This window comes from Macrotis lagotis, chromosome X, assembly GCF_037893015.1.
Source record: "Macrotis lagotis isolate mMagLag1 chromosome X, bilby.v1.9.chrom.fasta, whole genome shotgun sequence".
Lineage (NCBI taxonomy): Eukaryota > Metazoa > Chordata > Mammalia > Peramelemorphia > Peramelidae > Macrotis > Macrotis lagotis.
The window spans coordinates 472,780,486-472,799,962 of record NC_133666.1 but is presented as its reverse complement, the minus strand read 5'-3'; the positions used below and the strand labels follow the sequence as shown (position 1 = coordinate 472,799,962).

Here is a 19,477-nt window from a genome sequence, read left to right as displayed (position 1 = left end):
ATCAAGGACAACTCTGAGAAACTTGCTCTGGGCAATGCCATCCACATCCAGAGGGGGGAAAAACCATAGAATTGAATGCATACTATGTTTACTGTTTAAAAACTCTTTTATGTTTTTCCTTCCTACCTCATGGTTTTCCTTTCTTGCTTTCTTATACAAAATGACTAATATGTAAATATAAAAACAAATGTACGTGTACAACTTTTACTAGACTGCTCACTACCATGGGGAATGGGGAGAGAAGAGAAGGTTGGAAAAATGTGTAACTCAAAAATTTGTAAATGGATGAATAATGGGAAAATTTCCATAGTGTGTAATTGGAAAAATAAAATTTCAATATAAATAAAAAATAAGTGGATTGAATAAACAAATGGATGAATGAATTTTTAAAAAAGCTAAGATTGATATTTCAGTACTAAGTCATACTGTTGCCACTTGCTTGTGAACTTGTTCCTCTCTAAGCATATGGACCCACTCCCTACCCAAGAACTCTACCCCAAGACTTATACTCTGGATCTGTGAACTGGATAAAAGGTATCAAGGTTGTCAGCTGACACCCATTCCCAAACAATGGTCCAGTATGGACTTCCTCTTTGTCCTGGTGTATGGTCAGTCTCTCTGTAAGTGCTGGAGAGGTCTGTGTGACTAAGCCTAGTCAGAATCCCCAACTCTTGTATCTGCAGACCTGTCTGTCTCCCTACATCAATGAGAGCTGAAAAAAATGACACTGACTTTTTCTTTTATTTCTTCTCAAGATTAGATCTGGTACATTTTAGATCTGTTAAGAATTGGGGAAACATGTTTGGAGGGAAATACCAAACTCTGATTATACACATTCCAACTGCTTTATCACTTTGTTCTCTGTAAGATGACTAAAGTCAAGAAAAGAATCTTGAATGTAAAGACACCTTGAAAATGCATCTTTGGTTTCAACATTTGTCCACCTTGAGTTTCTCATCTACTTTTCTTAATTAAGAATGAGGTTAAATTGAAAAGAAATTAAAAAACCATCAGATGGTTTCCTTCCTATATAGAGAAATCTCAGAGCTTCCTTTGTTTTATCAATGATGATGAGACTAGGCAAGAGCATGAAATCTGACATATCAAAAAAAAGCAAGGAAATGTTAGAACAAGTCTATAAAACCAAAGCTATCAAACAATCTAGCACAAAAAATTTCTAATCAATTTTCTATTTTGATGTTCTCCTATGTTCTTTACCATACCATATATTCTCTCCTATACTAACGTTCTATTATGTTCTCTGTTCTTAATCATATTGATGTTCTGTCTTCTCTATTATATTGATATTCTACTTGTTCTCTAAAATCAGCAAGATGGAGCTAAACACATAACTATTCTACTAAGTACCTATTCTCAATAAAGATCTGATAACTTATTTAATTGGAGCAATGAGTTTACATTTCATTTATTAAACCTTAACATTAACAGAAAACCATGCTGAAAAATATCAGTTTTGAAAGTATACACTCTGGACATTTCACGTCACAATACAAAAAAACTATACTTACATGAGTTCAAAGCTATTTGGTGTAGTACCAATAAAATATCCTCCAGGGCAAAGTTTCTCACAAGCATTTTTGAGCATCATATCAGCCTGTTCATAAGTCTCAAATGAATAATGATATACAAACTGACAACTGCAAATATCAAAGCACATCTCTGAATCACGAAATTTATCAGTCAAGAGCTCCTGAAACAAATTCAGACAAGTTATATGTAAAATTTTCTTCAAATTGAAAATAGATTTTAAGAGTCTAAAAGGGGAAAATATTTCAAATGTTTTCCAAAGAACTTAGCAAATACAAATTAAATAATTGCAACAATAAGAGAAAAGACTAAGAAAATTATTATTTTAGAAGATAAGTTGTTAGGGGACAACTAGGTAGTGCAGTAGATAGAGCACCAGTCCCAAAGCCAGGAGAACTTGAATTCAAATTCAACCTCACACACTAACTGTGTGATTTTGGGCAAGTCACTTAACCCCAATGGCTTAAATAAATAAAATTTAAACAAAAAGATAAATTGTTTATCAAATAAACTTTATTTTTCCTCGGTTAGGGAAAATATCTCAATTCCAAATTCTATTAAAAGGGGCAAGAAGACACTATTAGAATCATTCAATTAGAAAGGGTATTAAAAATATAGAAAGCATCCAGTGGACAGAAAAAAGGAACCTGAATGTTTTTTAAATGAACAGCCAAGATAAGGAAGGGTCTTAAGAGCACATGGCATGATTATCAGATGAAGGAACTGGGGATGATCACACTGAGAAGATAACAAGAGATAATAAAAAGAAATCTTTCAAATATCTGCAGGGCTATCATTTGGAAAAGAACATAACTAGGTTAGGTTCTGCCTGACTCCAGATAAAGGCAGAAATAGGAGCAATGGGCAGCATTTGCTGAGGCAATTTGGAAGAGAATTAAACTTTAACAGAGGCTTTATGAGCTGTCTAGCTCAATGGAAATCCTGATGCAAATGCTGGATGAGATTTTGTCTGAGGATGTTCTAGAGGTATTCCTGTCCACAGATCCCAACCCTACCAATATCTTGCTCAAACTAAAGGACTTGGCAGTGATGTCCAATCAAGGTTCAATGTGAAATAAATATCAACAATTAAAGTGACCTCTGAATGGTAATTATTCTTAAACTACTGATTTTCCCTTTTAAGGTTATTTCAAGAATGAATTTCAAATTTGAATGGATATGATTGAGGCAAAAAAAAATCTTCAAGGGATATAAGAAACTAAAGTACAATTCACTTGAGAGTAAAATAACTGACAAAACTTAAAAATCCTAAACCCAATTTCCACCAGTGGTACAATGCATGAAGAAAGAAAACAGTACCTTTGAGCTGTCTGCAGTTATAAATTCTGCACTGAATATATATTCATGGTCACGACAGTGATTCTTCATATCAGCATAGCGCTGCTGACACTGCTGGATGGAAACATCAGCAATATCTACACAGTAAAAATTCCAATTAAAAGTTGCTACACACCAAAATTCAGAGTGATAGCAAGATATAGAGGCAGAGTAATGACACAAATCTCAAATGGTAATCTTTATTGCAATTGCAAATATAGCCTAGGTAACAAAACCCATTTTATTTCCTTTAAAATAAAAACGAAGTAAAAGACTTCATTCTGATGCAAAAGCATCTATTTACTGTATTTTAAAATGGGACAAAAAGTTTTTAAGAGGCAAAGCTTACAATTTAAAGATTTAAAAGTATCCACACAGAAAAGATGAATTTAGGTCTACTCAAAGTTACAGTAAATAGGAATTTGCTCAGGAAGAAAGAATTAGTACCAGTTTAAATTCCAATTGGAGGACATTCTCTGCATAATATTCATTATCCCATTCTTAGAGACAGCCATATTTTATTATATTCTGTTTAATACCACTATTTTTCACAAAATTACCAAAATGATCTTCTTAAAATATAATTCTAACTTGTCACAACAGTAAATAGTGTTACTTTTTTTATCTCCTACCTGTCTGCCCTCCATTTTTAGAATGCAATATTTCTCATCACTACCTCTCTGAATCTTTAACCTCCCCTGTCCCACATTGCTAATGTTCTCTACCTTAAATCATCTCCTTTTTATTAAGGTGTTCCCTTTCCCAGTGAAAAGGTCAACTTTTTAAAGGTGGACAGGGACTATCATTTTAGTCTTTGTATGAGCCTAGTAGACAATAAGAAGTTAACAAGTTCAGTTAAGTAAAAATCTTAGGGTTAAATTAATTTCTAACTCTTCCATTATTTATGCCTTCTCCCGTGTGACTTATGGCATGTTATTCCACATCTGGCTTTGAGTAGACCAAGGCTCGCTTTTTCTGTGTAGATTCTTTTAAATTCTAAAAATTCAGTACCAGGCCACAGGAAAACATAACAGGCCCACAAAGAGAAAAAGGTTTTTCAATATATTACTTTAAAAAGCATCACTAATGCCTTAGTGTATTAATTAAAAGTACATCAGAGCCTTACTTTAACTTAGCCTCTGGGATGCATGCAATAATATTTTAATTATAAGGTCTATGCATCATTTTCAGGTATCTGACTCAGCAGAAATGATCATTTCTAAAAGAGTATCTTCTTACCAGTACAAACTAGTTTACTAATCTTGCCCTTTTTCCACTTAAGCAAATCTCCACCTTTCCCACAACCCAGGTCCAACACAGTGATGTCACGCTTCTTTTTCTGTCGCACTTTTTCTAAAAATTCCCCTGAAAGGCAAAAAAAAAAAAAAATTTAATTTAAATACTTCACTTTTGCCAAAACATTGGTTGTTGCCTATAATAACCTTCACCTGAAAAGACATATGAATTATTTACATGTTTAATTTGCAATTTAAAAATAAATTCAAAATTATAATAAATTGTCCCTAAAGAGGAACAATTAAAAACCACATGTTTAGCATGTCCTTACAAGAAAGCATTTTGAAAAATGCTCTTAAAATTCTTTTCAATTATATATATGTATCTCAAACCCTGATGTGTGTAAAAAAAAAAATTTCCCAAAGTGAGGGAAGAACTGGTAATTGTGTTTTTAAATCTTTTGTTCCCAAAGTTATTTACTAAACTGAGGACTTATATTTCGATTCAGTCTTTTGTAAATCAAAAGAATTATGACTTCGCTGTTATACTCTCATATCTTAACATTCTGATTAAAGGAGGAGTCTCTTGGAAACGGAACGAAACCTAAAGAGAACTACAAGAATCAGATAAAAAGTGATACAGCCTAACTAACGCTATATTAATATCTTTTAAAAATTCCTCATAATCATCAAATCACACTTAAGAGTCCACAGCAATAATCATATTATGGCTAAATACATATAAACATTTTTAAACAAATGTAGTATTTGGTACTACTGCATTCTATCTAAATTAGCATATCTAAATTAATTTCTCCTTTCCCATCACTGTCAGGATAAAACTTTGCTTTGTATAACATAAAAGTATCATGGTATAATGGAAAGAGCTCTGGACCTGGAAGACAGCTTTAAAACTTTAGTGTACTGGACAAGTCATAATGTAGGCTTGCTTGCTTCTCTATATGATGGTGATGTGTAACATCTGCATAGCCCACCTCTCAGGTGGTATGTGGTATGATTTACAAGGTGGTACGTAGAAAGAATACTGCAGGTAGAACTGGTGACACTAGGTTTAAATACTAATGTGCTTACTATCTTTGGGGCTTTGGCCAAGTCACTTAAACCTCTCTGGGCTTAACTTTGCTCACCTGTAAAAAGAAGGGTTGGAACTAGAGAGCTGAGGTCCCCCTTCCAGATTTCAGTTTATGATCACAAACCATAAAGTACTACATAAATAAGATAATTATTTGTTCTCCACCTTTCCTATCACTGAGCAATTGCTTCTGGGTTTCTGCCAATTAGGACCACAGGAAAAAGATCACATTTTGAATTTAAGTTTTAAAATTATAAAGACCAAGGAGTTTAAGTCACAAAAATCAGAAATTTCAGATAAAAAAGAAACAATGTATATTATTTTCTATACACTTCAAAGAGTATAAGAACTTAAAATTAAATAACTGAGGTATCATTTCATACCATTTAAACTATCAAAGATGACCAAAAAGAGGGTATAACAGTTCTGGCCTGAGCAGGGATTCTTAAACGCTTTTTGTGTCATGGATCTCTTTGACAATCAATCTAGTGAAACCTACAGCAAAAGTCTTCTCAGAACATAAAACATAAACCAAGGAAACTAAGTATACTAAAAGTGTTATCAAAATAATTTTTAAAGGATGAACCATGAGAACACAGAAACCCTGCTATTATGTTGGTGAACCTGTGAAGTGTTCAAATAGTTCTGGATTATCAACTATGAAAAAAATGTAAATAAACTGTCTCTAACCTTTGAACCAGAAAGATTACTACTAGACTTCCACCTTAAGGAACCAGACACAAAGTGGGTGCCTACTGACTACGAGAATAACTGAAAAGCCTATAATGGAATATTATTGTGTGGTAAGCCACAAGAGGAAGAAATGAAGTACAGTAAAGAGTTGATAAGATCTTGCAGTCAAGAGGACCTGGGTGTCTCAGCTACAAAACATACTGTTTGACTGTGGGAAGTGACTTAAATTTCTCAATGCACCAATTAACTTTTGCAGGACTATTAAAAAGACAGAGCAGATGTCTATTTACATTAGTAGAGGATCTTTCTGAAATTTCCTATACTAACAGTTCAAGTTCAAAAGAACAACAAAAAAACTCAAGGAATTCAAAGAAGGAAAGGAAAAACAAAATAAAGGAAAACAAAATAAAAAATATTATTTATATATAACAATAACAATGTAAATTTAAGCTAAGAGGAAGCTGAACTCTCAAAAAAAAAAACTAATTAAGTATCCAGGGAACAAATAATGTTTCATACTTCCACTTACCACACAACTAATAGAGTGAAACATTGTATCCATTGTCAAATGTGGTCACTTATAGTATCATAAGGAAGAATTCAAAGGATGAGAAAAGGGGAAGAGATATGACTAAAAGGTTTTTTAAAAAGTTACTTTTTCTTTATAATTTTCCTGGGTATTGTAAAGATTGTAATAACTCAAACTAAAAGTTACTGTAAATTTGTTTATTTTCTTTTTTGGCAGGGCAAATGGGGTTAAGTGGCTTGCCCAAGGCCACACAGCTAAGTAATTATTAAGTGTCTGAGGCCAGTTTTGAACTCAGGTATTCCTGACTCCAGGGCTGGTGCTCTATTCACTCCACCACCTAGCTGCCCCTACATTTGTTGCTATTCACTGCGCCACCTAGCTGACCCCAAATTTGTTTATTTTCAAATAGTCTCAATGATTTTACAAACATTACATATTAAAAACTAAGCTACAAATGAATTTCAAAAGATTTGAAAAGAGTAAGTATCTAGAAAAGAATGAGAAATGAAGCAATTAGTACTGAGACTATAAGGGCAGGTGCAAAGTCAAAAACTGTCATCATTAAGATTGTAGGAATAGCTACAAGTTAAAAAAGTCACTTGAGCTCTAGGAATAGCTGATTATAGATAATAACTTTAAACAAAATTTGCATTAGCTGTCTTCTTGATGCTACAGTAGAAACTAACAAAGGTAAAAAAATAAGTGTATGACCAAAAAATGTACAGAGATGGATAAAAAGTCAATAAAAGTTCAACAGGGAGATGAATAAAAGGTTAATAAGCTGATCATAAATAAGTAAAGCCTAACCTAAGAAATCAGAGAAGCTGCAAGAAGGGACACAAACACAGGGGACCCACACCCATACACACCACAACACATGGACATACACAAGGACACAAATATAATACAAAGAATCATTAAGTTAGGAAGACCTTAGGGGTCAGCTAGTATGACTCTATAAGAGACTAAGAAAGAATGAAGAGTTGAATACAAATGACCTCAAACTCCAAAGGATCTTTTCCTTGATAGTATCTTTCTAAAAGTCCCATATAAAAAGTACTTCATGTTATGAAGCATAATAACTAAGCATTTTTTATAAAAATCAAGTACAAGCAGCCTTCAATTTATCATTTTATCTAAGTTGGCTGGCAAAAGAATGCATTCCCCCCCCCAAAAAAACTGTTATGCCATAAATGAGATTTTGCAGTTTTAAATAGCTAGGGTTTTTTGTTTCAACACCAGACACCAACTCCTCTACCCTTAAAAGATTCTGCTGACCAGTCCACAATGGCCTGTTTAACTCATAGTACTGATAGCAACCACCTAGTGCAACATGCTCTTTAAAGAAAATATAGGAGGGGTGGCTAGGTGCCACAGTGGATAGAGCACCAGCCCTGCCCTGGAGTCAGGAGTACCTGAATTCAAATCCGGCCTCAGACACTTAATAATTACCTAGCTGTGTGGCCTTGGGCAAGCCACTTAACCTCATTGTCTTGCAAAAAAACTACAAAAAAAAAACCATATAGGACAAAAACACTCCAACCTTAACATCTCTGCTGAAAGAAGAGGATGCTTAAGAATTTAACCCAAGTCCTACATGGAGATTTAAACAGATGCCTTCTCAGTAAGCTATACTTGGATCACTAATATCATAGAGAACATCAGTCAATAAGTATAAACAAATGGAGTACTGTACCTCCTTTTCAGAGGCCAATAGCTCATTATTAATTGGTTTTTCCCTTTCTAACATCTATCACTGAAATCTGTTAATCCCTGCTTAGAATTTTAGAATTTTAACTATCCCGAAATGTTTGATCAATGGTCAAATACACTGAAGGAAGAAAAATAAGACACAAATATATTTAAAACAAGTATGTCAATCATACCAATAAGGACACTCTTCATCCAATTATTAAAGTTTCGAAGGTAGAAAATACGACTCTGGCTTCGTTTCTCCAAGCCAACTTCTTGGAGTTCATTGTAGTGAGCAGCTACTGTTGAGCCATGCCCTTCTTCTAAACGCTGAATACAGGAGAAAGCAGGACAGTAGTAAAACAAGTATAAAAGTGAGAAAAATAAAAATTCATCTTATACACAAGTGCAAGCAATTTTAAAATGTGGGTAAAAGTCATGAAATTCATTATTCATCTGGTCCTCCTCTACAAATCGTATCACCAGAGAACATTAGTAGAAGAAGCTATTTACCAAACTGGCATCTTGCTTATGGTAATCTCCCTACCCCTACACACTCCCAATACACATGATCTTTTTTCAAGAACTGTAATCAGATCACCATTATCATTAACAATCCTGGCTTTATTTTCATCTTAGGAAATATAAAACAATTACTTAATCAACAAATAAGCCTACCTCTAACATTACTGATGTCGACAAACTACTCTGTCTTTTGAGAAAACCTCAAAAACTACACTTTTGTTTCCATAAGAATTTTTAAAGCAATTTGCTATCAGCTTTGACTGGCATCAAATTGCAACACTGAGAAAGCACATCAAAGAAAAAAACCATATAAATATCACAGCTTTCTTAAATTCATCTCGGAGGAAGAAAAAACACAGCTAATAATAATATGAATCTTAATATTTTGAATTATTTGGTAGCTAAACACGATAAAAAATGAGATTATTCAAGTATAAAACAAAACAGAAGTGTTTAGAATTAAGTTAAGAATTATAAGGAAATTAAAAGTTATGCTTTAGCTTTAAATATATTTTAAAATATAAATTTCTTAACCATATACCACACTTACTTTGCGTTTTACAGGAGTATCTTCACCTTCCCATTTTCTCTTTTTTGAAGAAGTGCCATCTCCACAACTAGAGGCATCATCTTTTGGATCACCATCAGTTTCTAACTTTCTCATTTGTGAAATGCCTTCTTCATCACCTCCTGCAGCTCTTTCTTCAGAAATAATTTCATTTTCCAACTTTGTTGTTTTTGATGGAGTATCCTCTCCACAACTGGCAGTCTTAACTTCAGGATCATCCTGAAACTCTGGTGTTCTATTTTCTGGTGTGACTTCCTGAACACCATCAGTGTCTTTTCCATCAGAGGACTCAGTTTCATTAAGGCTGTCAGAGAGTTCTGTTTTGGAAACTATACCTGTCTCTTTATCTTCAAAGATCTTTTCACAATCTTGTATTTTTGCAGAATTTTCCATTTTGCTCAATGACTTGAATTTAAAGCTTTAGTTCATAAATGAAAGCTACAAAGCAAATATTTTATGTTAAATATGCATAATAAAAAACAGAGAATGATCATTTCTAAATACTGACTTTGAAGGTAGAACCAAAATGGGAGAAGCAGCAACCCAAATGCATTACCTCAACACTCCCCTCTAACACTGACTTTATATTAATGTCTCAAATCAAATTTGAGTGGTAAATAAAAGATATGGATAAGGCACTTTTCTGGTCTAGGAAAACTTAAGGAGATCGACTGGAATGATCTTACAATATTGGGGGGGTAGAGGTCTGAGTGGAGTGTAATAGCAGTTGAAGCAGCAGCTTCAAGAATTCTAAACCCAGGGGCAGCTAGGTGGCATAGTGGATAAAGCACCCACCCTGGAGTCAGGAGTACCTGGGTTCAAATCTGGTCTCAGACACTTAATAATTACCTAGCCGTGTGGCCTTGGGCAAGCCACTTAACCCTGTTTGCCTTGCAAAAACCTAAAAAAAAAAAAAAAATCTAAACCCAGAGACAATAAGAAGATTGATAACTGGAGAGATTACCGAGGACCTCATGTTGGCACACTTGCTCATATGTAGTTCTGGGTCACAGTTCCAGACTGGAGAAGAAAGTTTGTGGTCAGTCTAAAAGGGGGGACACTAGGTTAAGAAGAGCAATAGCACTTGGGGCTGAAGGAGCAAGGGCTCTTCCCAGGAAAAGACCAAAGCACAAACCAGGAGATCAGTGACCATACCTCTGCCCAAAGCCTCAAAATAAAAATGCTATTTGGACCCACATCCAGTAAGCATATCTGGAAAAGTTCTACAGAGATAAGCATGGTAGAGAAAAAAATCTATAAAAGAAATGAATATTGCAAGAAAATTAATAAGAGAATTAACAACTTGGTAAAAAAGGCACAAAAAAAATTTCAGAAATATTCCTTAACAAACAGAAGTGAGCAATTGAAAGCTAATGACTTCATGAGATTATCAAGAAACAATAAACAAAGTCAAAAATAAAAAAAAGAAGAAAATGTGAAATAGCTGGGAGAATGATCTAGAAAAAAGATCAAGGAGAGAAGAATTAATGGACTACCAGAAAAAGAGTCTAGAATAATATTTCATGAAATTATTTTTTAAACATTCCAATAGATCTAGAGGGTAAAATGGAAATTCAAAGAATCCACACATTATCTTCTGAAAGATACTAGGGGGCGGCTAGGTGGCATAGTGGATAAAGCACCGGCCTTGGGAGTCAGGAGTACCTGGGTTCAAATCCGGTCTCAGACACTTAATAATTACCTAGCTATGTGGCCTTGGGCAAGCCACTTAACCCCATTTGCCTTGCAAAAAACCTAAAAAAAAAAAGAAAAAGAAAAAAAAGATACCCTAAAATGTAAATGCAGTTATATCATAGCCAAATTCCAGAGCTCCCAAGTCCAGGAGAAAATATCACAAGCACCCAGAAAGAAACAATTACAGACAGGATCACCTAAGATTTAGTGGTTTCCATGTTAAAGGAACAGAGAATTGATATTCCAGAAAGTAAAGGAGGAAGAATTATAATCAAGAATAAACTACCCAGCAAAACCAAGTCTAATTCTTCAGGGGTAAAAAAATGGAATAGAGGTCTTCCAACCATTCCTGATAAAAAGACCAGAGCTAAATAGAAAATCTGACATTCAAGTTCTACAAAGACAGAGGATGTGAGTTTAAGTTGATTATTGTGGAATGATTAAAAAAAAGGGATACAAAAAAGGATGTAATGAGAGAAGGGGAAGCGAGAAGGGGAAATTTTTTATCTCATAAAAGCAGAGTGCAAGGAAGACTTTACAATAGGGGGAAAAATGGGGGGGAGAAGCAAACCCCACTTTCATCAGAATTCAAAAAGGGAAGATGTGTGGTATGTATACATAAGGGAAATGGGGAGATGAAACAGACCGAGTTGGATACGGAAATCTATCTTAGTCCATAGAGAAATACGTAGATGGAGATTAAGAGAAAGGAGAAGGGAAGGAGAAAATCATAAGAGATTAAAGGAGGCAGAAGTTAGAAGCAAAACAGACTTTTGAGGAGGGACAAGATAAAAAGAGAAGAGACTAAGTGGGGGGGGGGAATAGGATTGAGAGAAAAATCAGCTAATAATCATGGCTTCATATGTGAATGTTAAACTCACAGAATTACAAGAAGCAGATGGATTAGAAACCAGAATCCAACAATATGTGACTTACAAGAGATACCTGAAACAGAAACACACAGAGGTAAAATACAGACAGCAGAATGTGTAAGAAACCAGAATCAAACAATAGGTTGTTTACAAGAGATATCTGATATGGAAACACACAAAGATAAAATAGGGGCTGGAGCAGAATCTAATATGTTTCAGCTGAGGTTAAAAAAAAAAAGCAGGGGTAGCAATCATGTTCTCAAGACAAAGCAGAACCAAAAATAGACCTGAAAGAGACCTAAGACCAAAAAATAGACCTAGAAGATACAATAGATAATGAAGTAATTTTAAAATAAGCTTCTCCGATACACACCTAACTTCTCAAGTATATAGGGAGCTAAGTCAAATTTATAAAAAGCCATTTCTCAATTGATAAATCAGCAAAGGATATGAACAGTGTTCAGAAGAAATCAAAGCTATCCATAGTCATGAAAAAAAAATGTTCAAATTACTATTGATTAGGGAAAGGCAAATTAAAACAACTCTGAAGGATCGTCTCACACCTATCATAAATGACAAATCCTTCAGGGGATGAGGGGAAAAGGAGTGAAGTGATGAACTGGTACAACCACTCTGGAGAACAATTTGGAACCATGCCCAGAAAATTGTATACACTCTAACTCAGTAATAGCACTACCAGGTCTCTACCCACCCCCAAAGACATCAAAGAAAAAAGGAAAAGGCTCTAGATGAGCAAAAATATTTATGGCAAATCTTTTTGTGGTGGCAAAGAATGGATACCGAAGAGATGATTGATCATCAAGTGCTAAACGAGTTTTGGCATAAGATTGTGATGAAGTACTGTTGCAGCATAAGAAATGACAAGGAGGATGGTTCCAGAAACATATGACAAGACCAATATGAAATTATACAAAATGAAGTGAGAAGAACCAGGACATCATTGCGCACAGTAATAGAAATGTTGTAATGATGAACAACTGTGAAGGACTTGGCTAGTCTGTTCAGTATAATGATCAAGACAATTCCAAAGGACTCAAGATAAAAAAAAAGCCATCCACCTCCAATGACAGAACTGATGAACTCTTAAGTACAAACTGAAGTAAAATTTTCTCACTTTATTTTTTTTTTTGCAATATGGCTAATATGGAAATGTCTTACATGAATTCAAATGTATAATTTATATCATATTGCTTGCCTTTCAGTATGTGGGGGAGGGAAAGAATTTGGAACTCAAAATTTTAAAAAATGTTAAAAAATAAATTTGTTGTTATTTGGTTGTTTCAGTCATGTCTGACTCTTTTGTGATCCCATTTATCATTTTCTTGGCACAGATATTGATATGGCTTATAAAATGAATAAATGCAAACTCTAAAATAATTTTAATCACTACAATTTATCCATTAATCTTGATTACTCAATTAAGATTACTAAAAAACATTATAGCATAAGAGGGGAAATTACTTAAGAAACTTGGAAACAGGTCAGTAATGTCAATCATTTATTTCTAAATTTGCTTTAAAAGACCTAATGAATACTTAGTAAATTCTCAAATTATACAATATTATTTTTACAGATTAGTTGACATCTAAATCTGATATGTGATCTAGAGTATGAAAGGTTTTTGTGCAACCACTGACAGACTCAATGTACCACCTTTATAGCACTAAAATTATTCCTTAAAACTAAGTTTTAGAAAGCTAGTAGAATTTTTAAATGGTTTTAAACCAAAACAGGAAGAGATTTATATGAAATATGTAAAAGTATTTTGTAATCTGTAATACTATGCAAAAATTATATATATATGTATGTGTATAAATGTATATATATATGTGTGTGTGTGTGTGTGTGTGTGTGTGTGAGAAATGGAAAAATAAAGAACTTCAAAGTTGGATCAGATATTTGTTATATTAAATATTATCAATGGTTCCCAATTTTTGAGCCACAATATTACAAGGAGTGCTCTAAGTATTATCATGAACTTGATTTATAGTTTCAACAAAATATGCCAGCATGACTCAGATGAATAAAGTTTCTAATAACCTGAATAAATAACATTCTTCAGATGTATATTTCTATTTTTTAAAAGTAGATATAGTGATTAAAAAATAAAATGCATACTCACTTAAAAGTATTACTAAATACATAGTTGCTTTTTATCATGGATAATTGTTGCCCCGTAGGCTTCTTTTGACCCGATTTTGCCCTCTCCTGAACTAACAACTCTCCTTTACAGTATAAATTAACATCTAATATCCCACAAGCTAAGCACATGCAATCCCTGAGGTGTGTCCCAAGACCTCTTCTCTCTGGGTGACCTCAATTACCATGAGTTCAATTCTCTCTAAGTTAATACCAGATTGATACAGTTTCTCTATTCTATTCCTATGTGCTGAGCATCTCAAACTCAAAATTTCCAAAACAGAATTTATTTTCCCCCAAAACTCATCTCTCCCTAATCTTCTTATTTTTGTTGAGAATCACACAACCCTCAAAGACTTTGGAAGCTACTGTCTATTCTTTTATTTTCTTCAAATACAGCTAATCATCTGAAAGTTTTATAGATTCTATCTGCAGGTCTCCTGTTTCATCTTTCCACTCACTTTATACATCCTGTGCCCTCCCACTTCATCTTAGACAGACCTTTTCATCTTGTACCCTTTCTTTCCATCTTCTGAATATGACAAACTCCTTTTATCAAGACATTTCATTCTTGGTCATCTTTTCTCCAGAACAATGTGTTCTCTTCTCTAATTCAGGCTACACCAGCTGCCCTGTATGTACACTGGACTAAGAGTTGGGGTATGCTTACTCCAACTACAACCATGCTATTTTAGAACTCGTCACTCAGCTGGACTAGTACTACTGCAATACCCTGCTTAACTCTTCCCCTGTCAATCCATCCTCCACTCAACTTTCAAACTGATTTTCTAAAACAAAGGTCTGACAATAAATAACATCCAAATTTCAGAAGCTGCCTATTACTCCCAGAATCAAATAAAATCCTTGACTGGGCTTTTAAGGCACTTTATGTCTTAGCCCCTTCCACATTCCCAGTTTTCTTGGACCTTATTTTCACTCTTCTGATTCAGGAAGACTAGCCTCCTTACTGTTCATCTCCCCAAACTGGGCATTTTCAAATGGTTTGTTTCTTGGCTTCCTTCAAGGTCCATCTTCCCCAGGAAGCCTGTCCTAGATCTCCTTAATCTTGATGATTTTCCATGTCAATAACTTCCAATTTATCCTGTGTGTATGTATGTATGTATATGTGTGTGTGTGTGTATATACGTATATATATATATGTGTGTGTGTGTATATATATATATATATATATATGTATATATACATCTCTTGTGTATACATGGTTTACATGCTACTTCTTCCATTAGACTGTAAGCTCCTTAAGAGCAAGGCTTTCAGCTTTGATTTGAGTTAGCCTTTCTTTGTATCCTCATCTAATACCACCATGAACCTTTAACCAGCTATGTAATCTTCAGCAAATCACTTAAATCCCTCAGTCTCAGTTTCAACTGTAAAATGGAGACACTAGCACAAACCCAGTTCTTAGGGTTGTTGTGAGGCTCAAAAAAGATGTCTGTAAAGCCCTAGCACATAAAAAACATTGAACAAATCCTTGTTTCCTTCTATTCTGAAGGTCCTTCTTTTGATAGTCATCTCTTATGCTCCTATCTTTCCTTCTACTTCTTCCAACTACTGCTTTACTTCTCATGCCTCCCCATTCATCTAATTTATCACCTTTGTTTTGTCCCTCCCACTTTCTACCCTTCAGTCTAAATCTACAGATGAGAAATTGAAACATGCATTTTATCCTCTAACCTTGTGTTCTTGCTCCTTTGGTTTGTGGCCCACTCATATCCTCTCAAACCCAATTCTAGGTTACCTTCACAATAATTTCTCCACTCCTACTCCTAATCAGATGCTACTATATGTGGCTAGTGAATACACATAAACACTAGGGTCATCACAAATTTTGGTTCTAAAAAAACTTAACCAAAAACAGACTCAATATCGCAATCTTTCATACTAATTTGGTCTTTTCTCTGGCAATCCCTCTTCATCACTTACTTTATTATCTCACTTTCTTACTCTTATCCTCCTTCCTTGCTGCCTAAAAATATATCCCAGTCTCTCCCATTCTTAAAATTATCTTCACTTGTCTTTGCTATCAACTCACATTGTCTGTCAATGTCTTTTTTTTTTAACAACCAAAACTCTCCTTAAACTTATGAACTTGCACCAGAAGCCTAGTCCTGACTTGGTCAGTAAAATAGAAGGCTAGGCTATCCTAAAAACATTTTTCAACTTTCTTTCTCTTCCCACAATAAATATTAATCTTCATCCCTTCAATCAAATCTGATCTTGTATCAAAATTACCCATTTAAAAAAACTCTGCCTTTCAAACGTTTAAATATCATCAATCCTAAAAAATGAAATAAACAAAAATCCTTCCTTATATCCTAGAGATCCCAGAACCATTTTCTATTTTCTCCCTGATTATCTCAAACTTCCAGATTCTTGAAATTCTTTCCTTCTTGGTTGACCCAGTTCACTGTGACTCCCTCCTTTCAGTTTTTAGCAGGTCTCTTCCTCCTCAATTTTCCAAGTTTATTTGTATACACTCCTCCTCCCCTTGGTAAATTTCAGAAGAAAGGTGTTTCCCCTTTTTTAATTTTCAGATCCTTGGCAGTAAAAAGCAGTTTGCAAAGTTTGTTAAACAATCTTGTACCCCAGAGGTACTGGTTCTATTCTTTGCTTTCTTTTCTACTTTAGTAATTTTAATTTGTTTAGCCTTTCAATTGCTTTATTATATTCATGTGATTGACTCCTGTATCTTTCTCCAATGAGCTCCATCTTTATTTTTTGATCATCTGCTGGAAGTCCTCTGTAAAGAACATCTCAGTTTCACTGCTAATGACATTACCAATCTCCCAGTCTTCCAAAGAGAACATAGTGGTACTACTCTTCATTCATTCACCTAATCAATCAACAAATCCTTCTTGGGCTCTCTCATGTCTGTTTTCTTTATTTCTAAGACAAGTATCCTAGCTCTAGTCCCTATTATTTTCCCCTACACTTCCACAATAATTTAACTAATCTCACTGTTTCTTTCAAGGTAATGACAAGGGCCCAATCCTGAGTCTCTTGTTCTGTGTTGCCACTGGATTTCAATAACCTGGAAGAGAGAGAGTAAAGCTGACAACTTTTAGCAGTTTTGACCCACTCAAACACAATTCAGGAGCAAGTCAAGATATCACCCTTAAGAAGTCAATGGTTCTGAGAATGAAGGATGAACAAGGGGTTCTGAATTAAAATCTCCACACAGAAAGGGCTTCCGGGGCAAGTGTTGTGAATTAAACTTTGTAATGCAAATGCCTTCTTACAATTATGGTTGTATTTGTAGAAGACTAAACTAGGTTCCTAAAACTTTTTGTATTAACTTCCTTTGTAGTAGTTCCTTCTATGGACCCAACCTGACAATTTAAGAAGCTGGAGAATGATGCAGTGGCTTTCTTTCTCTTTCATCTTTTATTTATTTTTGTTTCTTTTCCCCCAAAAAAGCTAGGACAATTTATTTTTCCTGTTTGGTTCTGACTTATTGAAATGTGGTTCTAAAATTTAAAAAATTCTACAGTGTTTTAAAGGTGCTTTAAAACCCAAATCACTCAGGCTTTCCTTGATTAGCTAACAGTAGCCCCAACTCAAGCTTAAGGGACTTATAGTTTTTTGTTTTTATGGCTTAGAACGAGTGTAAATAACAACTATTTTCGGTTTTTAACCAGAAAGTCAGAGGCTCTGTCCCTCTCAGGATGACATCTTTGTGATGGCAAATTGCAACATCTTTTGTCTCAACCTATACAATCAGTTCTTAATCACTGAAGTCAAACAGACTTAGGAAAGACCTTAATTTAGAAAGGGGAAAGTCACTCACTGCATCCTAGTCATAACTAGCTGTCTTTATTTTTATCTTGGCACTGGACTGTGCTGACTCTGGAGAAGAGAGTAAGGCAGAAACTTTCGAGAGATTCAGTCCCACTCATAACCAATTAATTCATCATCCTCCAGATGTCAGGGGTCCTGTATTAGAAAAAAAAACTTCCCAAAGCTTATTTCTATACAAGTCCCTTCCTTTTGATCAAAACCCATCACATACATACAAACAGAAGTGAATGTTCCAAAAATCCTCCTCCCCACTGATGTTTTTGATTCCACTGTTCTAGATGGTATTCCAATCCAACCTCTAAACTTCTACTTATTTTAAGCCTACATCCAAAATACAACAAAAACCTCTGGAGATAACCATAATAATTTCAAAACATTTCTTCCCTTTAATTTGTCTTTTATAATCATGACCCCAAAGTGGTATGTAATCTCCCTGTGGTTCGTATTTCTCTCAGCATAAAGTACTTTTTTTTACCCTTCTAGCATGTAACTTTCTCATGATCAGGTTCTTAATTTTCTTTTTATCGTCTACAGGGTTTTGCACAAAACAGGTCCCAAATTCCAAATCCAATTCAGTCAATCTCTCTTACAATCGAAAACTTTTAGCCAAAAATTAGATAACTTTCTTAAACGTTAAAGAATTAAAAAAGGATATCAGTAGTTGAGATTTTCATTGGCAGGGGCTGTCCTCTTCTTTCATTTCCATAGATACATGATGCCAGACAAAAAAAACGTTTGGAGAATAATGACATCCCTGGAAGGGGGAGAACGGAGTGGCTCTCCACGACAGACTAAAAATTTTCCCTCTGCTTTTGAGTGGATGTACCAATCGAGAACTTATCACAAAAGCCCTGGTGGGATAGGGGAGGCTAACGCCAAGCCCAGGAACACACGTCGCGGGTGACCAGAGGCACCAGAAGAGAGAGCTAACCCTTCTGTCCACGGAGCCATGACGTCACGTCTCGGGCCCCAGCGCTCAAGTTTTAACCTCAGAGAAGGAGGCGCAGCCGAGTCACGGGGCTGGAAGACCCGGGGGGGGGAGGCATGGGAGCCAGGGGCCCGCCAACTCCGCGCTCCAGGGCCGGGGGGCACAGAGACCCCTGCGGCCTCCGCCGGCCCAAAGGACGGACAAGCAGGCGGGGTTCCTAATGGGCGCCTATCCTCCCCCCCTCCTCAAGGAGGTACTTGGGAAAGACCCGGATGCTGCGGCCTCCGCTCCTCCACCTCCTCCGCAGGCCCCGGGCCTCGGCCACGCACCTCCCCCGGGAGCGCCCCGGGGGCTCCGAGGCCCGGCGCGCCCCTTCCCTCCGGCCCACCTCTGCAGCAGCCGGCTCAACCGCCCCGCGCGCCCCGCCAACGTCACGTCCGACCCCCCACAAGGACCCCCGACTTCCTCCCTCGCCGTAAGCCACATCGAAGCGGGGCCGAGGCGTCGGCAAGGTGCTCGGCAGATGCATGGCGCAAATGCGGGGTGAACGCGGCCCAGGATGAACGACGCGCGCCCTCCCTCTCCGCGACGGCCAGGCACCGACGGCGGGGGAGCGAGCGCTAAGAGGCACACGCGGCGAGGGTGGGAAAGGATCGAGGCTTCGGCTACAACGCTCACCTGAGGAAAGCTCTCCGCCATTCTGTTTGCGGAAGTAGTAAGCGCGCCACGCTCTTGCTGTTGCGTCACTTCCTGGGGGCGGAGCAACGTCCTCGTTCCCACCA

The 19,477-nt window shown here is 36.1% G+C and overlaps 1 protein-coding gene across 3 annotated transcripts in view; it reads right to left on the bottom strand.

The window, feature by feature from the left end:
- The window catches only part of RNMT (RNA guanine-7 methyltransferase), a 40,847-nt gene extending 21,387 nt beyond the window's left edge, over window positions 1–19,460 (bottom strand). The window contains exons 1-6 of one of the 3 annotated variants that reach the window (XM_074204273.1): window positions 19,374–19,460; window positions 9,204–9,659; window positions 8,323–8,458; window positions 4,126–4,251; window positions 2,869–2,984; window positions 1,530–1,711 (exon numbers count right to left, since the gene is read on the bottom strand). In XM_074204273.1, the coding sequence (XP_074060374.1) occupies window positions 1,530–1,711; window positions 2,869–2,984; window positions 4,126–4,251; window positions 8,323–8,458; window positions 9,204–9,614 (971 nt within the window). In that variant the 5' untranslated portion in view covers window positions 9,615–9,659; window positions 19,374–19,460. Of the gene's footprint in view, window positions 1–1,529; window positions 1,712–2,868; window positions 2,985–4,125; window positions 4,252–8,322; window positions 8,459–9,203; window positions 9,660–18,698; window positions 18,998–19,024; window positions 19,045–19,373 lie in introns of those variants that run through there. The other 2 variants (XM_074204275.1, XM_074204274.1) reach the window with 2 other exon arrangements.
- Between the last annotated feature and the right edge of the window lie 17 nt (window positions 19,461–19,477).